Below are 20,228 nucleotides of genomic sequence, written 5' to 3' on the forward strand. Positions count from 1 at the left end.
AAGTCATAAATTATTATGGTTAATTCTGCTTATTGGTAACTTTATAGTTTTATCTTTTCTGTAAACCACTTTCAGGGTTTTGTTTCGTTTTACAATCAAGTGGTATATAAGGAAATAAATAATGCTTTGCATTCAAGACTGCTAGTCTTGCTTACCTGGAAGCAGCTCCCATTAATTCCAGTTGGTCTTCCTTTCATGCAAATAACTTAAGTAGACCTGTAAGATTTTTCTGTTATAGTCTTCTGTAAACATGTCTCTTATGAAAGTGGGGTTAGGACTGCTATTTTAGTAGCCGAGTGGCTGTTGTTAACTGTGCAGTCTTTAGAGCAGGCATTCCCAAACTTTGGCCCTCCAGATGTTTTGGACTACAATTCCCATCATCCCTGACCACTGGTCCTGTTAGATAGGGATCATGGGAGTTGTCGGCCAAAATATCTGGAGGGCCGCAGTTTGGGGATGCCTGCTCTAGAGACAACCCCTGCCAGCCCCACAATGCATTGCAAAAGCCTAACCTGGAGGTAATCAGAGGCTCTCTCTTTCATGAGTGGCCGCTTAGTTGCTTTTTAAAAGATTCCTCATATGCAGGGCCTGCCCACCCAGAGGCAAGGTGAGACAACCGCCTCAGGCGGCAGAATCCACAGGGGCAGCAGATCTTGCTTCCAAAGAATGCATCCCCCGCTGCTGCTGTGGTGGCAATCATGGCTGTGGTGTGCTCCTTGGAGGTGAGATCAGTTTGAGGAGAATGCTAGCAGGGTAGCTTTTTATTTCTGTTCCTGTTACTCTCTCTCTCTCTCTCTGGATGCTTTTCTATTGTTTTGTGTTTTATATTGTTTGTCTCAGTGACGAATCTGTTGCTATTTCCTGGCTTTTATGTTATCTTCAGTTTGGCTCTGACAATGCTTTGCATAAATCTATGAAAAGTTATGTTTGTGCCACAGAGGTTTGCAGGTCTGTTTCCACAAATTATGGAAATAGATAGTGTGGCATAGGTGTCATATGCAATCTTTCTCACGGTTGATAAATGCTCCCTTTACTGCCAGTGGATAGAATGTAATGTGATGTTTGGTGCCTCAGCTATTTCCCCTCCTTCAAGGTCAGAAGCGGAAGATGGCAGACCTCGAAAGCACAGTCATAAACACCAGTGTGACCCAGGTATGGCATTAATAGCTATAGTAGTTTATAGTCGGCGTATTAAAGGAGGAACTAGATTTTGCTTTCTTTCAATTAAGCACAATAGGGTTCTAAACATAATGAAACTGGTTTCCCCTTCAGTATACACTAAGACACTGGGGAGTCTTGTTTTCCAGACAAATACAGTCTGGAGATATGTGAACAGTACAGCACCACTGTTATGGGCCAGGCACAGGCAAACTCGGCCCTCCAGATGTTTTGGGACTACAATTCCCATCATCCCTGACCACTGGTCCTGTTAGCTAGGGATGATGGGAGTTGTAGTCCCAAAACATCTGGAGGGCCGAGTTTGCCTATGCCTGTTATGGGTAAATGAAAACCAAGTGATTCAAAATTTGGTCCCAAACTTAGAACACCAGATTGGTTGGGCATATTCTGTGATTCAGAGACCATAGGAATATAGGAAGTTTTCTTGCATAATGAGTCAGATATTGATATTGTTATAATTTGGCTATTATTGGGGGGAATATTGGAAAACTAATACAAATTTATTTACCAAAAGAAGAAGAAGATACCGAGTCAGACCATTGGTCCATCTAGCTCAATACTGTCAACACTGAATGGCAGCGTCTCTCCCCTATCTGGAGATATTAGGGCAGGCATCCCCAAACTTCGGCCCTCCAGATGTTTTGGACTACAATTCCCATCTTCCCCAACCACTGGTCCTGTTAGCTAGGGATCATGGGAGTTGTAGGCCAAAACATCTGGAGGGCCGAAGTTTGGGGATGCCTGTATTAGGGTTTGAACCTGGGGTGCTTTTCATGAAAAAGTATGTTCTCTAGCACTGAACCCTTTCTGGGTCTGGAATGATCAGAAAGTTTCTCCAAAACAAAGCAGGGTGCTTCCCATTAGGCTCTAACTCAAAGGCAGAATGCTCCCTGGGAATCCTAAAGGTCATTTCTCTGTTGTGAACTGTTGGTGAGGGGTTTCTATCCAAGGATGAGAATGAGAAGGAATACTACCTCTATCCTTTCAGTCATTTGGTTCCTAAAACTCCACCCACAGCTGCTTTTACCACCACAAGGTTGCAGACTTGCACTTGCCTCACAAGGACTAATAAGAGTCCTCTCGTTACTCAAGTCAAGTGAACAATCCTAACCTGCAAGCTGATGAATGGGTACCAGATTATGTACTCTGGCCTATTGCTTTTGAAACATCCCTAAAACTAGTCTGGCTGCTTTCTGTAGTTCCTTTGCCAGCGCACAAATTGAAGTCAAGGGCTGGAGTTCAAGTTCTGCTTCATCACATCTGTGCTCTCTGCAGGGAATGTAATTATAGGGATAGCTTGCCTTAAGCTTGCCAGGATATACACATAGCTGCCAAGTTTTCCCTTTTCTCGCGAGGAAGCCTATTCAGCATAATGGAAAATCCCTGAAAAAAAGGGATAACTTGGCAGCTATGGATATACATGTTTCTGAGAATTAGTTTCCCAAGAAGGTAGAGGTATGTGCTATAAGCATATTGTTGTTGTTTATATTCACAAAAGCAACACAAATTTTAAACATTAAAACCAATTACAATAAACGCAAGTAATAAAAACCTTTAAAAGCATATCCAAACAAATAAAAGACAGGTTTTACAGATCCTGCCTCACTAAGAGAAGCCACACATATTTAGAACTCCTTCAAATCAAGGGCCAAAAGGGAAGTTTTTAGCCTGGTACCTAAAGATAGATCGAGATGGTGCCAGGGAAGCCTTCTTGGAGAGAGCATTGCACAAGCAGGGATGCCACCCTTCAGACCTCTTATGAAAGGGGCTTATGAAGAAGGGCCTCGGATAATGTTTACTGTACTGTGTCCAAGTCAGTTCATGAAGGGAGAGGTGGCCAAAACATATAGCAGGGAAATAGTCTTAAATGCAAATAATGTGGCTTTGAATGGGGAGGAGTTGCAAATATACAGGAGAGACACAAATGTTCGTTCAGGTTTCCCTCTTGACCAATATTGGTTGCCAAACCTCGACCTTCTCCTCTTCAGAAAGATCCCAAGGAAGCTCTGGTCATTGCTGTGACAACAAGGGCTATTTTCAACCTGGAAAAGGAGCATGAGATCTTTTTGACAAAGGGAAAGGAGGAGTACGTGAAGCATCAGCAAACGAACGAGAACAACCCTTTGGAGCCAGGGACAGCCTTTGCTTTTATCCAGGTAAAGTGCCCAGAACAGCTCGGTCAAGGCATGTGTGAAATACAGACTCCCTGTGTCTTTTAGAATTCTCATCTCAGAATTAACAGACACTTTTGCTGTTGAAATGGGTGGCAGTGGATTTTTCACTTGCCGTGTTAATCTGGTTTTGCAATATGCTTTACACCCATGCATATGTAAATAGACAATCTTGCCCCCCTCGGGTTTCAATCAGACTGTAAAAATGTTTTAAATGAATGTATAAGTGTTCTTTTGCATGCCCCTTTATACTTTGCCTTGCAAAAAAATCCAGATTGGTTGCAAAATTGCTCTGTCCCACAACTAGGGAGTGAGTATGTGAGAGCCTCATAAGCAGGGCAAATACAACCACAGTTTTGCCTGTGACAGAAGCAGTTCCCTGAAACTACTGGAAAATTGTGGGTCTGGTTTTTCTTCTTCACAACTCCCTCTCGCACAGTAATACGTATCTGTGCTTTCAGAGTAGTGAAGATGCTTTCAAACCATCTGAGCTATATTTAAAATGCTAACACATCTGCCTTTCACCACTTAGAGCCTTAAAGGCCAGAGTTTAGAGTAATGAATGGTAATACACCTCTGGGCACTTCTCCTCCCCCCCATCCCCCATCCCAGGCAGCACAGTTTGTGAACAAGAAGCTTCTTGAAAGAGACCCAGAGGAGAAGGAGCTCTTTGACGTGATTGTCCTCTCAAATAACAGTCCAGAGAGTGGTGTCCGGATCATCAACAGTGCTAAGCAACATGGTAGGTGTCCTAGGCATAAGATTCTTAAGCCATTTTCCAGGAACCTCTAGATTCCATTTTTCCCCAGTCATTTTTAAATTTCATTCTTTCTGGGGGTAATTTTGATTTCCTCTTGACCTCGTTTGCATTTCTGCACATTACAATGACGAGTCCATATGTATTGTGAATCGAGAAACTAAAAGAGGTAAGTAAGGACACTGGACAGGATACAAAGCCATTCATCCCTGTGCCAGGAAGACAGCACTTAGTATGGAATAGGAGGCTAGTTCATGCTTACAGAGGACCACTTCTGAGTGCCTTGGGAGACCCATAACTGGAGCAGTCATCTAGAAAAAGGCCCATGCATTTGCACAAATCAGGCAGCCACTGGCAAAGCCCCTCCATAGATGCGGTTTCAGTTATTAGTTTGTTTCAGTGATATATAGCCTGCCCTTTGCAGAAGCCACAGGGCACTTTGCTAAAAGGTCAAACAAATTAAAAACAGTAAACTCTTTTAAAAAACAACCACACACACTCATTTAAAATGTAAAGCACATCAGCTCGTAATGATTCAAATTATGTAGCAATTTACTAACAGTCCCACCACCAGCAAATCAGACCTTTTTTCTAGTCACGTTTGTCTTCCAAATGCACACCAAAAAGGTGCATTTTGACCAACCACCTAACACTACATAAAGGCAGGACTGTACACACCTTGAAATAGAGGGAATTCCATATGCAAAGAATCACCACTGAAAATGCACTTCCCTGGCCTTCACACCACACAGTTCATCCTGCTGATCTTAAAGCACAAACAGTCCCCGTATATTGCCAAAGTGCACACATGGAGGTCACTTTAAGTGTGAAACAACTCACCACAATATACCTGCCAGGGAGTGGGGAGGAACAAATAGCACCAGTAAGTAACTTATGGTGGAATCCCACCAGGGAGTAAGCCCATTGCATTGAGTGGGGAGACTTACCTCTGAATAAATATGGTTTGGACTGCAAAACCATCTTTGTTTTATGATCATTATATATATGAACAGGACTATGTCGTTTGCAGGCAGAAGGTGCAGAAGGCAGGGAGCACTTGGCTCCAAACTTTAGTGACAGGACGGAGGATAATATTGTTTGGCCCACATATTTCAGTGCGCTGACCAAGTTTGCACTGAAATTATCTTTTGGATTTCACACCTTTCCAAATGTTGCGAAACAGTCGTTGCGTTGGCTCAAAGAATATATAAAAAATCTGTTGAAATTTGTGCATTCTATAAAGTATGTTTAGGATTGCCCACATTGCAATGAAATATGTACTGAAATGCATTGTTTGTGATAAAATATGTGCTTGAATCCATATTTAACTATGAATTTTCATGCTTAAAAAAAACACACACACGCAGGTAAATGTGGAGATGGGATGGAACAGACTCATGAATGAACACACATGACAGTGTTTTGTATTGCAAATAGTTCAGTCTATACTTATCCCATTCCTTGAAGGCTAGTGTCTGTATGTACCCCTGCTCCACCACTGTGGGAGGGGGTTGTTTCCATGCAGCCCAATCTGCCTGTGACTAGGTCCACATTCCCCCCCCCCAAAAAAATCAGAACCAGGCATGTACTCCAAGAAGGAGATGACACATTTACGAATCATCTGGGTTATAGCTGTGAATATGAGCTCTGAGACTTTGTAGCCTTCCCACAAAGGGTCCATGCTACAAGCTTAAAAGTATGGAGGGAAATGTCTACAAAGGATGCAATGGGGAAGAGCAGAGAGCAAGTGCCATATTTACATGCTGGCAAGGTCATTGCTTGAAGCTATGAACATGAGTCTGACCAAACTGCGGGAGGCAGTGGAAGACAGGAGTGCCTAGTCCATGGGGTCACGAAGAGTCGGAAACGACTAAATGACTAAACAACAAAAACAACAACAAGGTCATTGCTTTTCCTTATTCCCCATTGTCCGAGGAGGTGAGCTGGAGATGCTGTGAAGTTATGTGAGCAGAAACACAAGGCTACCTGGAAGCAGCCAAGGTGTGGTCTCAAGCTCTGACTCACCCAGGTACAGTTTAACCAGCTGTACTTATTTCCCAGGATTTGTATGGGTGGAACAGGCACCCTTGAGGGCACACCACAGTGCGGGTGCTGAGGGACGAGGGCCAGGGGCGTAGCCAGGATCAAAATTAGGGGAGGCAAGGGGCAAGGGGCGGGAGGGGAGGGGCCACAGCGGAAATGTGGGCGGGGCCACGTGGCCTGCGCCTCCCAGGTCTTCCAAGGAGGCGGCCCCAGGCTCCCGCTCCCTGTGCGAAGCTCCAGAGTCACGCTGGGAACGCGAGCCTGTGGCTGCCTCCTACGCGCCTCCCAGGTCTTCGGAGGAGGCGGCCCCAGGCTCACGTTGGGAGTTGGAGCCTGGGGCCGCCTCCTCCGAAGACCTGGGAGGCGCGGAGGACGCAGCCACAGGCTCGCGTTCCCTGCGCGACTCTGGAGCTTCGCGCCAGGAGCGGGAGCCTGGGGCTGCCACACTGCTGCGCCCCTCAGCCTTTGCTTCTAGGGGGGGCAATTGCCCCCTCCTGCCCCCCCTGCCTACGCCCATGAGGAGGGCACCTGGAACCAAGACAGGGACTTTCAGATTTAAAATGCAAGGGCATGTTAGCCTGAGACTGCCTCAAACTATCAGCACATCTCATGGGATTCCAACAGCAGAAGTACCATTCTCTTCAATGCAGTTTATACTCCTGCAGTGCTTAATATGAAAACTAAGGATATGAGGGGTCAGACATGGCTGAGGAAGCAAGAGGACCCTAAGTACTACTTTGCCCTTGGACCCCAAACCCCTCTCTCAGGGCCTGTGTATGTGCTTTAGATAACCACTCCCATCCCGGTAAGTGCATCAAATGTAGAAAAACCCACCTTTTGAAGATCACAACTTTCTGTCGTTCCTTTCTCTTTATTACCGGTAGTGAAAATGAAAGAAAACAATAAAAGATGCAGAATAGTTTGTGTGTGTTCCGATCGTATGGCCACTTTAATCGTTTTGCCATGCTTGACAGTATTTATAAAAGCAGAACAGCAGCGATGTTAGAATAATATAATCATAGATTTTAACAGTCCTGCTGTTCTGCTTTTGTAATTAGTACTGTTGCTTATATCCATCCCAAAACAGAGCAGGGCTGTATTGTGTCCTGTACTCTATTGTTCAAATACTGTGTGAAGAAGTTCAATTTCTCAATAGTTACATTATTTTGGCACCTCCCTTCTCCAGTTCTTACAAAGCTGGATTGAGTAAGCCATATCTCATACCTGCAGACACTGGCCTTCGATAGAAGGTGGGGTAATCTTTTTGCAATGCTGACTAATCAATAATCAATTGAGTTGCTATTAAAAGTGACCATTTCCACATTCTAATCTGGCACTTTAACATTCATATATCTAAGCAGGATAAACAACTAACTGAATGCTAGGCCAATGCCTATGGTTTTCTTGATTTCTATTACAACAGAGTCAAAACTGCTTAATATTTGGATGGGGCTAAAAAAGAACATATGTTTACCCCATCAGAGTTGCACTCCAACACTGGTGCTGTGACTGGGCATAGATTTGACTGAGTCTGTGAGGTGCCGGTTCTATGGGCACCAATGGGAGCTTCCCTCCAAAGGCTAATGCCAACTTCAGGAGTGATTTTTGTCAAGTTGGTGACTGGGGAAATTATTGATGATGCCCCCCCCCCCTGTGCATCACAGTCCTGATCCTGCTTGGGCCTCCCCACATTAGCATGTTAAAAAAAAAACACTATGCCCATAAATTGCTTACGTGCCATTCACATTGTATCCAGTTTGGTCCAGAATGAAAGACTTGATACTTTTTGTTCTAGCTGTGCAAATAGCACTGTAGTGACATCTGGTGACAATTTCTAAGTGTTACACAACCAAGATTAAGAAGAGGTTGCCTAGTTCAGCCCTCAGACCTTGTGGTATGGTATATTTTCTTCTAATATGCTTAAACTCATTGTAGTCCCCCCTTTACAACTGACTGCACAATATTTATTTGTCCCTGGATTAAAGGTCTGGAGATCTCCAAGTTTTGTTTTGTCAGTGATGAAGATTCTACCCAGTACTTGAAAACCCACAATGTGAAGCTTTTCCTCTCAGCTGACATGACAGATGTGTGCAATGCACTTCAGAGAGGTTTGTTTCTGTTTCTTCATTTCTTTTGCCGAAATATTTCTGTTACAGTTTGTTGACATTGCTTTGATTTTATGTCCTGGGCCTACCATCTCTCCTTCCATATGTCCTCTCAAAATCATCTGTGCATCATCAAGTTCAAACTACAGAGAAATGTGCTTGCTCTCTCACTCTGAAGTGCTGTTTGTGGGTTTGTACCCAGGATAAATCCCGGTTGGTGTCATTGTTTAGTGTGGTAAAAGTTCCTCTAGCAGCGTTATTGTGATGAAAGCCACATTCGTTGCTGAAGAGGAATAGCGTTTCCCTGCAATGTTCCTCACACTTCTGAACAGACATCTTGAGGAAACACTGACCTGTTCGGCTAGTGCACGGGGAAAGTGGGAGAGAGACTTCATCCCTAGGCAAGACTGCTTTGTCTCTTCTGCTTTCCCCTGGAGCCTGTTGTGACAAGGCAGCTACATCAAAGCTAACCTGTCCTCCTCCCTTTGAAGGCTGACAGCAAAATAAAACAGTCAGTTGTGACATCTAAAAGCTTTAATAGTCACGAGCAGGCTGTGAACCAACAGAGCATGCCTCAATCCACACCTGTTGTTTCCAGAGATACGCCACATCTGTGTCTGCTTAACCTCAGGAGATCATTTCATGCCAGAGAACAGGATATTTCAATTGGGGCCTAGCCCAAGCTGTGTCTATCATGCATCCTCTGCTGAACCACTTCCAGACAGGCAATGTAACCCTCTCTCTGTCATACAGGAGTTTCAGCAGCACTCATCTTCCAGCAGGAGATACAGGCTCCCAGCACCCAGCTGCGCGTCGTCTTTGATGGTGATGCTGTACTCTTTTCAGACGAGACGGAGCGGGTCTTTCGTGAGAAGGGGCTTGAGGGGGCTGTAGAGTATGAGAAAAAGATGGAAAGCGTGCCCATGGGAGAGGTGAGGTTGCTTACCTTTCTTACCCTTTTACTTGCACCCATCCCACCCCGGCAAGGTGTATGAGTGATTTCTCCCTCTAAGACTCATTTCTATAATATATATGAATCTATTGAGATCTTGAGCAAGGGCGAGGTGGCAAGGTCAGGGTTATGCTGGTGCACCAGTAAGACCAGTCGATGGGCTCTGCTCGTGCAGCCTCACACACCCAACTGCTGAGAAGACGATCCTTTAAGTAGCCTGGCCTGAAGCCATGCAGAGCTTTTAAAGTTCCAGAAGCAGATTGGGAGTCAGTGCAGCAGACCCTCCAAGTGTTCCTATTTTCCAGGGACAGTCCCAGATTTACAAAAGCCATCCTGGTTTCTGATTTGATCCCAGAATGTCCCACTTTTCCTTAGCATGTCCCTATTTTCATTGGAGAAATGTTGGAGGGTATGGAGTTATGTGACCCCCCAAGACTAGGAGATAAGTAACTATACAACCTTTAGAAAACATCTGAAGGAAGTCCTGTACAGGGAAGGTTTTTTTTAATGTTTAATGTTTTATTATGTTTTTATATATGTTGCAAGCCGCCCAGCATGGCTGGGGCAACGCAGTCAGATGAACAGGCTTTAAAAAATAAAATTATGATTATGGAATAGGACATCCCTATTTTCATTGGAGAAATGTTGGAAGGTATGGTGCAGATGATGATGTTGATGATAATAATTATTATTATTATTATTATTTTGTACCCCATCCATCTGCCCCAGTCACTCTGGGCAGCTTCCAAATGATGGAGCACTGGTGTAATACAATTATATTTACCGCTCTCCAGTAATAACCTAGCTGCCCTGTTTTGATCAAGTGAAGTTTCCGAACAATTTCCTAAAGCAGCTTCATGTATATAATGCATTACAGTAATTCAACTACCAGGTTACCAGAGTGTGGTTAACAGCAGCAAAGCTCATATCTGTAAGGTTAGTAGAAGAGGGGAGGCTACATTAGAGGCATGATGGGTCATGACGGGCAGAGGCCTGAGAGAAGAAGGATGAATTCACACAGGCATGCTCATTACCTGATGACTACGGGTGATGTGTCTGACAGTTTCCCTATCACCTGCCATTACCGTGCTTCCCACATTTTAAGACACCGTCTTATAATTTTTTTACTCAAGAAAATAAGCCTATGGCTTATTTTCGGGGGGTGTCTTAGTATGGTTCCTGCCTCCTCCTGCCGCGACCGGCGTTGCTGCTGCTGGGCTGGCAGCACTCTGCGAAGGCAGGAGAAGCCGGCCAGACCGCTGGGGGGGTGGGGTAGAAAAAAGTTCGGAGCGCGTCCCAATGGCAGCACTCCTCATGCGCCACAAAAGCTACCAAACAACTGGGGGGGGAGGTTAGAAAGGTGGCCGGAGCGCAGCCTTATGGCAGCGCTCCTCACACACCACAAAAAAGACGCAGAAAACTGGCAAACAGCTGGAGGGGGCTAAAAAGCAGGGGCGGCCACAGCTTTAAATGGCTGGATCGCGCCTTCCGTCCCGCGCCTGCGCTGCGCGCCAGGTTTTACCCGATCCGTCGGGGAGCAGGGAGCGCTCAGAATCTGGAAAGGGGGGTCTTTCTTCCCATTTGGGCGCCCGAGCATCGCCGCTCGAGAGGCCGGAGGCTCTCGGCGGAGTGGTCTGGAGGAGCGATCGCAAGCTCTTGGCTGGCTGGCTGGCTTTCTTTTTGTTGCTCACGGAAGGCGGAAGGGGCCAGCAGGGCTCCCGCCACCGTCAGTCGCCCCGCCGCCCCTCTGCCTTGGGCCATGCAGCCCACAACGTTCCGGCAGCGCGGCTCCCACTGCCGTCAGTCGCCCCGGTGGCTCGGAAGGGCCAGCGGACCTCCGGCCGCTGCTCTGCCTTGGGCCATGCGGCCCCAGAACGTTTCGGCGGCGCAGCTCCTGCCGCCGCCTGTCACCCGCCGCCGCTCTGCCTTGGGCCATGCGGCCCCAGAACGTTTCGGCGGCGCGGCTCCTGCCGCCGTTTGTCACCCGCCGCTGCTCTGCTTCGGGCCATGCGGCCCCACAACATTCCGGCAGTGCGGAAGGGGCCAGCAGGGCTCCCGACACCGAGGGGTTTCCCCGTCCGGGCGCTCGAGTGTAAAAAAGTTCTGGGAAGAGTGGGGAGGCTCCCAGCGCGGCTCGCCTGGCGACGCCGAAAGAGGGCCGAGCGCGCGGTGCTTGTGCCTCCTCCTGCTTCTCCCCCCCCCCGCCCGTGTGTGAGGGAGAAATTAGCAGTTGAGGGCGAGGACGGATAGAGAGCTGCACGGCGCTTCAGCAGCAGCAACAGCAGCAACCAGTTCCAGGTGGCTCGGGGTATGGCTTATTTTCGGGGTATGGCTTAATTCCGCAAAAGTGTAAAAATCCTGCTACGTCTTATAAAATGACTACGTCTTAAAATAGGGGAAACACGGTATCTCAAACCTGATTCTTTTCAATGGAGGTGATGAATAGGTTCAACTGCAAGTCATCCAACAGCACATATTCACCTGTCAGTTGACTCTTTGAAATGCCATAGTCCCCCACCCAATTCAAAGGATTGAAGTGGCCAGGAAGGTGATTCTTTTGATGGGGTTTCTGTATTCACTCTAGTGAATGCTCAAGTCAGACAGACGACGTACACTTTAAAACTCTTCTCCCATGCCCTGATGAAATGATCACATATTGTCACAGTGGCCGGAGTGGACTACTTCAGAGTAACGACGCTACGCAGCTCTGCATTTTATTCTTTTATTGGTGCTGCGTATTTACAGTGCTCAAGTCATTGCTATTTACACGGAGTGATGTTGTCAGTCGGTTTCAGAACCTCCTAAAGGCTTTTGGCGCGTCTTTCTCCAACACAAAAGCTTTGGCAGACCCATCCTCTTTCCCCTCCTCTTTCTGCGTAATTCCGGAGTTGGGGGGATGGGTCTCCCGCCCTTATTCGCCCCTTCCTGTCCCACCTGGGACCCTGGCTCCTCTACCTTGCCTGAGCCTCGGACACGACTTCCTGCTTCCCCACTGGAATCGGAACTCTCTCTGCTTCCCCCTGTGCTCGGGGATTGGCTTGAACTTAGGAGGGGAGGGACTTCGCGATATCCCCTGTCCCTCACATCCACCCCCCTCCCAAGCTCTCCTTCACCCCTCCCCAGGTCCCCCCCAGGTGTCGGTGACGACTGGAAGCCTAAGAACTCAGTGCTTTCCGAGCCCGTTGGCGTGAACACCTCCCCCCAGTCCTGCAAGCCCCCCCCTTCCGCCTGGGAGGACGGGAATCCCAAAAAGTCTGTGGCGTCAGAGCTGGTGGGGGTAAAAATGTTCTGCCAATCTGCTCCTTCCTCTGACTGGGTGGATCTCGGTGACACCCATACCTCATCCTCTGGTTCCTCAAACTCCGCTTCCCAGCGCCATGGTGAACTGCTCTCCCGTGCTTCCTCCCCCTCCCCCTCCCTTTCCATGTGCCAGGGCTTGGGTCTATGGGGAAAGAGGGCGTGAAATTCTTCTACCAGGAATTCCTCCTGTATCTGAGTGGCTGGGACCCATTCATTCTGGGACGGTGGAGCATCCTCCCATGCCATGAGGTACTCCAGTCCCCCCACCCCCCACCTTGAATCCAGGATGGCCGTGGCCTCATTGAGTTGCTCCCTGCCTTCCCTCTCCCCCCCTCCCTCAGGGGTTTGTTCGCTGTCTCGGAGCCTGCTGCTTTCCCTGTACGGCGACAGCAGCGATCTATGAAACACAGGGTGCACCCTCATGTCCTCTGGCAGTGCCAGCCTGTATGCCACCGGGTTGACCTGTTGCGTGACCGTGAAGGGGCCCAACCTTCTGGGCGCCAGCTTTTTGCATCGCCCTCTGATGGGAAGGCCCTCCGAGGACAACCAAACTTTGTCCCCCACCCTAATGACCTCCCCCGGTCGCCTGTGGCGATCTGCCCCCCTCTTGTACGCTTCCTTGGCTCTCTCCAAGTGTTCTCTGAGCTGCTGGTGCACCGTCTCCAGTTCCTCTGCCCAATCCTCAGCCTGTGGGCCCTCCTCCTCCTCCTCCCCCTCCCTCTCAGGGAAAGATCTGAGGTCACGCCCGTAATTGGCCTTAAAGGGCGACACCCCTGTGGAGACGTGCACCGCATTGTTGTAGGCAAATTCTGCCAGTGGCAGGCGATCCACCCAGTCCGTTTGCCTCTGGCTGACGTAGCATCTCAGGTACTGCTGCAGAATGGCGTTGACCCTCTCCGCCTGTCCATTGGTCTGCGGGTGTCTAGCCGTCGACAAGCTGACCTCCACCTGCAGGAGGTTCATGAGCCGCCGCCAGAACCTGGAAACAAATTGGCGGCCACGATCCGAAATAACCCTTAAGGGTAATCCATGCAGTCTGAATACGTGATCCACAAACAGTTTGGCTGTCTCTTCTGCCGAGACCGCCCTGGCACACGGTATAAAGTGGCACATTTTGGACATGAGGTCCACCACCACCAACACTGCGGTCTTGCCCCTGGAAGAAGGCAGATCCGTGATGAAGTCCATGGACACCACTTCCCACGGCCTGTGTGGCGTGGCTAAGGGCTCCAGCAATCCCGGTGGCGCTGCTCTGACCACCTTTGCCCGCTGGCAGGTGTCACAGCCCCGTACATAGTCTCGAACATCTTCCCGCACCCCTGGCCACCAGAAGTGTCTCATGACTAGGTGAGTGGTTTTGTCCCTCCCAAAATGACCCGCCGTTGGGTTGTCGTGCATCTGCTTGAGGACCGTACGTCTAAGCTGGGTGGTGGGCAGGTACAGTGCACCCTTGTAGAAAAGCAGCCCCCTGCGTTCTGCAAAGTCTTTTGCCTGCTCCCCCCCCCTTCTCAGTTCTCTGCAGATGCGGTTGGCAAATTCATCCGCTGCCGTCAGTGCTGTGAGTTCTGCCTCGCTCACCACTGCTGCTCCGCAGGACCATGCTGACGGGGGGAAAATGTGCCTGGGTGCCGGTGGCGCCTCCTCCTCCATGTATTCTGGCTTGCGGGAGAGGGCATCCGCCCTGACATTCTGCTCTCCCGGGATGTAGTGTATGGAGAAGTTGAAGTTCGAGAAGAACTCTGCCCACCGTATCTGCCGCTGGTTGAGCACCCTGGCAGTTCTCCAGAACTCCAGGTTCTTGTGGTCTGTGCACACCTGGATGGGGTGCTTGGCGCCCACCAGGAAGTGTCTCCAGTGCTGGAACGCAGCGTGGATCGCCAGAAGTTCCCGATCAAACACTGTGTAGTTTCGCTCTGGCTGAGTCAATTTCCTGGAGAAGAAGGCACAGGGTCTCCACTCTCGGTTGGCGTCCAGTTGCAACAAAATGGCGCCCACAGCTTTATCAGAAGCATCTGTCTCCACGCGTAGGGGCGCGTCCTGAACCACGTGGAACAGGTTCTGGTCTGAGGCGAACACCCTCTTGAGGCTTTCGAACGCTGCTTGCGCCTCTGGTGTCCACCTGAACTTCTGCTTGCCTCTCAGGCAGTCAGTGATGGGAGCCGTAACGCGAGAGAAGTTCTTGATGAACTTCCTGTAGAAGTTGGCGAAGCCTAGTAGGCGTTGGGCATCTTTGCGAGTCCTGGGGCTGTGCCAGTCCAGGATGGCCTGCACCTTGTCCTTGTCCATCGCCAGCCCCTTGTCTGACAGCTTGTAGCCCAGGAAGTCCACCTCCTTGGTGTGAAACTTGCACTTCTCCAGCTTCACATACAGGTGGTTCTCCTTCAGGCGCTGCAACACCTCCCTGACATCTTTCACGTGCTGCACTGGGTCGTTGGAGTAAATAAGGATGTCATCCAGGAAGACCAAGCATTTCCTGAAGAGGAGGGACCCCAGGACGTGGTGCATGAAGGCCTGGAAGCATGCTGAGCCCCCTTGCAACCCGAAGGGCATCACCAGATATTCAAAAGAGCCCAGAGGCGTGAACATCGTGGTTTTCCATTCATCGCCTTCCCGGATCCTGATCAAGTTGTACGCCCCCCTCAGGTCTAGCTTGGTGAAAATCTTGCCCCTGCGTGCCGCTGTCAGGAGATCATCCACTCTGGGCATGGGGAAAGCCACTGGCTCTGTCACTGAATTCAGCCGTCTAAAATCCACCACAAGACGGCGCTGTTGCGTGTCTTTCTTGTCCACCCAGAAGACTGGGCTGCCCCCTGCTGCCTTGCTTTCTCTGATGAACCCCCGCTTGAGGTTCTTGTCGATGAAAGCGCGCAGATCCTCCAGTTCCTGGTCTGACATGGCGTACAGCTTGGCTGGGGGTATAGTTGCCCCTGGCACCAGGTTGATCTGGCAGTCAAAAGGCCTGTGTGGGGGTAGGTGGTCGGACTCCGCTTCGCTGAAGACCTCCTGCAGGTCCCAGTACGGCTTGGGTATCGCTTCACCCCCTTTGACGTGCATGGTGGCCACCGTGGCTATCGGAGGCCCCTCCCCTGGTTGGTGCTGCATGCAATGTTCCAGGCAAAAGTCCGATCCAAAAGTGATGCATCTCTGGTGCCAACTTATGGAGGGGTCATGGCGCGCCAGCCAGCTCATGCCCAAAACGATGGGGGGGTCTGAGATGGTGGTGACGTTGAATGCCAGTGTCTCTGAGTGCCTTCCAACCGTCATTCTCATGGGGGGGGTTTGATGCGTGATGGCCCCTCCCAGCAGCTCTCTGCCGTCAATGGTTGCCACGTGCAGAGGAAAATCCAGCTGCAGAAGCTGGATCTGGTGCTCTTCTGCAAAGTTTCTCGAGAAGAAGTTCGCTGACGCCCCACTGTCAATTAGGGCGAGGACTGTCAGGGGATAGCCATTTGGAAGCGTGAGCGTCACTTCTAGAACCACTCCTGCTCTGGGAGGGGTGGGCTGGCTCTGCTCCTCTCTGTGCGGGTGGGTGGGCTGGGGCTGTTGTCTGCTGACTGTGCCTGGCTGCCGCCCCTTGTCTCCTGCAGCCAGGCTTTCCCGTTTCCCTGCTGTGGTGCTGCGTCAGTGGGGGAGGGCACAACCGTTCCCGCCTTTCCTTGCCACTCCCTGCGATGTGGGCAGTCTCTGACGAGATGCTGGGGGGAGTTGCAGAGAAAGCAATTCCCACCCCTTCCCTCCTTGCGTCTTGGCGCCGCTGGGGTTTGAAAAGCCCGCGCGCGCGCGCTATCAATCTGCATGGGTTCCTGGTCCTGACTGGCCCCAGGCGTGGCTTGGAAGGGTTGTTGGGGGAGTGGCTTCTCCTGCGACCGTGGGAACCAAGCCCGCTTTGCGCGCGTTGCTTGCTTGTCGCTCCACCGGGATTCCTGTCTCACCCCCACCACCAGAGCCGCTTTGCTCAGCTGATCCATATTACTGGGCTTTGGACCTCTCGAGAGCTCATCCTTCACCTCCTCATGCAACCCCAAGTAGAACGCCGCTTGCATTGGGGGGGACTCAAGTTCCCACCCCAATCTGTGCACCAGCATGGTGAATTTCGCCCAATACGCGCGAACTGTCATATTTCCTTGGCGTAAATTATGAAGTTCCTCCTTAGTCTGATCCATATGACTATCGGACGAATACATCGTTTTCAAACCTTCTAGAAATAGTTTGACATTCTTCATGCAAGGATTCCTTGTTGCAATTAACGGTCTTAGCCACTCCCTGGCTGCCCCGGTAAGGTGCTCCACAATAAACGCTACCCTGTGCTCATCATCAGGGAACTCATCGTGGTGCAGCTCAAGAGCATACACAATCTCAGTCTCAAAGCCCTGAAATTCCCTCGGGTCTCCATTGAACTTGCTTACTAGGGTCCCGGCTCTCCTTCCTGGCAGCACTTGGACTTGGGGTGCCCCTCCCGCCTTGTTTTTCTCTGCATCCAGCTTGTTTTGGAGGTCTACCGCCACCGCCCTTAATTGCTGCTCTTTTTCCTGAAGCGCTCTCACCTGTTCCGCAAGTTGTAGCCGGTCGTCCTGGACCTTCTTAGTCTCCTCTTTAGCTGCCTTCAATTCCCCCTGCGCCTGCAGCGACAGCTGCTGCAGTTCTTGCTGGGCTTGCTCCGCGATCTGCCGCCATTTCTCCGCCTCTGACACGCTCATCCCGGCAACTCCAAAGTAGCCCAAAAAGGATTAGGAGGTTGCTGTCACAGTGGCCGGAGTGGACTACTTCAGAGTAACGACGCTACGCAGCTCTGCATTTTATTCTTTTATTGGTGCTGCGTATTTACAGTGCTCAAGTCATTGCTATTTACACGGAGTGATGTTGTCAGTCGGTTTCAGAACCTCCTAATGGCTTTTGGCGCGTCTTTCTCCAACACAAAAGCTTTGGCAGACCCATCCTCTTTCCCCTCCTCTTTCTGCGTAATTCCGGAGTTGGGGGGATGGGTCTCCCGCCCTTATTCGCCCCTTCCTGTCCCACCTGGGACCCTGGCTCCTCTACCTTGCCTGAGCCTCGGACACGACTTCCTGCTTCCCCACTGGAATCGGAACTCTCTCTGCTTCCCCCTGTGCTCGGGGATTGGCTTGAACTTAGGAGGGGAGGGACTTCGCGATATCCCCTGTCCCTCACACATATATAGTGACTTCTTTAAAAACTTGCCGTTTTTATAATCACTCCTTGAATGTTGTCACTTGGATAAAGTAAGATAAACCCATGTGGTTTACATTATACTTTTTTTTTATAAAAAACAACAACAAGGTCCCAAGAATCCTATTGTCCCCCTCTGAATAGAATTGTTTGGTTTATAATTTACTGTTCCGTGGAATAATATGATGCCTCCCTCTTTTGCCTACTGTATTTTACAGGGCCCACTGAAAGCATTTGCTTTGCATCTTGGCAAGATGCGCCAAAAATTTGGCACAGAGGACTCTCCCATCCGCATTTACTTGGTAACTGCCCGCAGTGGCCGTGACATGGGCATCCGGGCCATAAAGACACTTCGGGAATGGGGCCTGGCAATTGATGAGGCCTTCTTCATGGATGGAGCACCTAAAGGCCCCATACTCTCCAAGATTCAGCCCCACATCTTCTTTGACGATGGTCTTCACAATATCCAGGGTGCCCAGGATGTTGGCATTCCCTCTGCCCTGGTTCCTTGTGACTGATAACAGGGACCACATCATGGCCCCAGTATTGTGGCAGTTGAACAAATTGAAGTATGGCTGGGCAAATCTTCAGATTGACAGGACAAAGTTGAAATGGCATTGACTACATTTAGGGACCAAGGGAACAAAACTGCTGCATGAAGATACAGTGTTGGCTGCTTTGCTGTGATATTTTCTGAACAAATCCAAATATATGGACCCATTTAACTTGAGCAGCTGAAAGCTCATAAAGGAGCAATGACTGAAGTATAACTAATTGACTTGATAGCTAAATGAACACCTTGAGAAAATGGTGACTAGAAAAAAAGCAGAGTGATTGCTGGGTTGTTGTTTTTTAGCCTTTTTTATTGCACTAAAATGCATTTTCATTTAAATGCTGTTCCTCTAATATTTTATATATGTGTATGCAAAAAAAGCAGAAATAAAAATAGTGGGTTTTTAAAAATACAAAGCTGAAATGGCACTGATCAGAAACATAATGGTGAAGTTGCCCTAAGGTATAGATGCAGGAGATAAGCTAATCTCCCCAGAATTTCACTGAACTCATCGTTGATTCATTCATTTTATTTGTATGCCACTTTTCCACAAAAAAATGCTCAAAGTGGCTTACAACAAAGAAACAAGGATGCATTTCAAACAAACACCACAAAAACAAATTCATAATAACACAGCAAAACAATAACAACTATCATTGGAACCACACCGAGAAAGGAGGGAAGGGTGGCTCTAAGACAGTCCACACCTGTGGTGATTGTTGCACTCTTTCCCAAAATGTTGAATTTTCTGCTTCCACTCATGCAATAGGACCTCTTCCTCACTTCTCCCCAAGATCCAGAAGGTTCCTCAAACATCTGGAGCAGATTTTCTGGGTGCACAGAGGCAATCCCACACTACTGTCCCAATGAAAATCCACCCACCCCCAAAAGCAGCTGTTATTTATCCTGGGAAGAAAGTTTCTGTTAGTGCACATGGAAATAATAAATAAGGATTATTAAGGGCCTAAAAAGCTCAGTAACATGCAATGGTAAAAAGCCTCCAATGCAGCTTTAATGGGGGGAAAGAAGTTGTTTGCCCCTAGGGACAAATAAAATATTAGCAAGTATTACATTAGGTTTATTTTTACAGCCTAGAAGGAACCACAAACAGAAGCATCAAGGGTTCATCATGAGAGAGTGCATACATGAGTGCCTTATTCAGCCATGTCCAGAATTCTACTGAGGTCAATGGAATGTTGACTTTAAGTGGGGCAACTGATGCCCTGCTAGAATACAGAATCTAAAACTGGCCGATCTGTTTATACCAATGGGGATCCACACGAGGGCAGCACACAGCTCTTTACCAAAGCAGGCATGGTTTAGCCCGGAGGTTTTCTGGTCACCCCACACACACAAAAAGAACAAAGAACACAGAAAACTAGCTTATACGAGCATCAGACCATTGGCCCAGCCCATTGGGTATTGTCGACAGTGATTCTAAGCAGCTATCCAGAGTTTCAGACAGGAGTCTTTCTCAATCCAACCTTAAGATGCATGAAATTGAACCCAGGACTTTTTGCATACAAACCATGTGCTCTACCACTGAGTTGGGCACCTGCGAACTGGATGGTGCAGCACTTTAGAAGGCAGGTGGAGCAACTGCATGCCTGAATCCTCTTCATTCTGCGTGAATGAAGCTAACACACCAGGGAGGAATCTTGGCTAAAGCAGTTTCCCTTGGCATCATCAAGGTTTTTTTTTGTGTTTGTTTCCTGTCAGGAAGCAGTCAAACAGGTTTCAGCTTAATATTCTTATCAGCTTTAGCCGACCTGAGTTATTTCTTGATTAGCCTGCAGAAATAAGAGTTTGCATTTGGCTGCGGTGCACTATTTTGTTCAAATTAGTTCCCCGCCACTTGCTGCACACCCATCACATTTACTGGTATATCAGCTGAATCCTTGTTGCCATGCTGCATAGAGCTTGGGACCAGGACACCTGAAAGATTGTCTCACCCCTTTATAAACCCAACAATCATTGTGCTCTG

The 20,228-nt window shown here is 48.9% G+C and overlaps 1 protein-coding gene across 1 annotated transcript; it reads left to right on the forward strand.

Annotated features, from left to right (window-relative positions):
• Window positions 1–1,107: 1,107 nt before the first annotated feature.
• On the forward strand, window positions 1,108–18,209 carry LOC118088225 (cytosolic 5'-nucleotidase 1A). The gene is made up of 5 exons (XM_060275981.1): window positions 1,108–1,152; window positions 3,168–3,335; window positions 3,963–4,092; window positions 9,009–9,187; window positions 17,910–18,209. Exons 1-5 carry the CDS (start codon window positions 1,108–1,110, stop codon window positions 18,207–18,209), a joined length of 822 nt encoding a protein of 273 aa, XP_060131964.1.
• The last annotated feature ends 2,019 nt before the right edge of the window (window positions 18,210–20,228 follow it).

This window comes from Zootoca vivipara, chromosome 1 (assembly GCF_963506605.1).
Source record: "Zootoca vivipara chromosome 1, rZooViv1.1, whole genome shotgun sequence".
NCBI classification, from domain to species: Eukaryota; Metazoa; Chordata; class Lepidosauria; order Squamata; family Lacertidae; genus Zootoca; species Zootoca vivipara.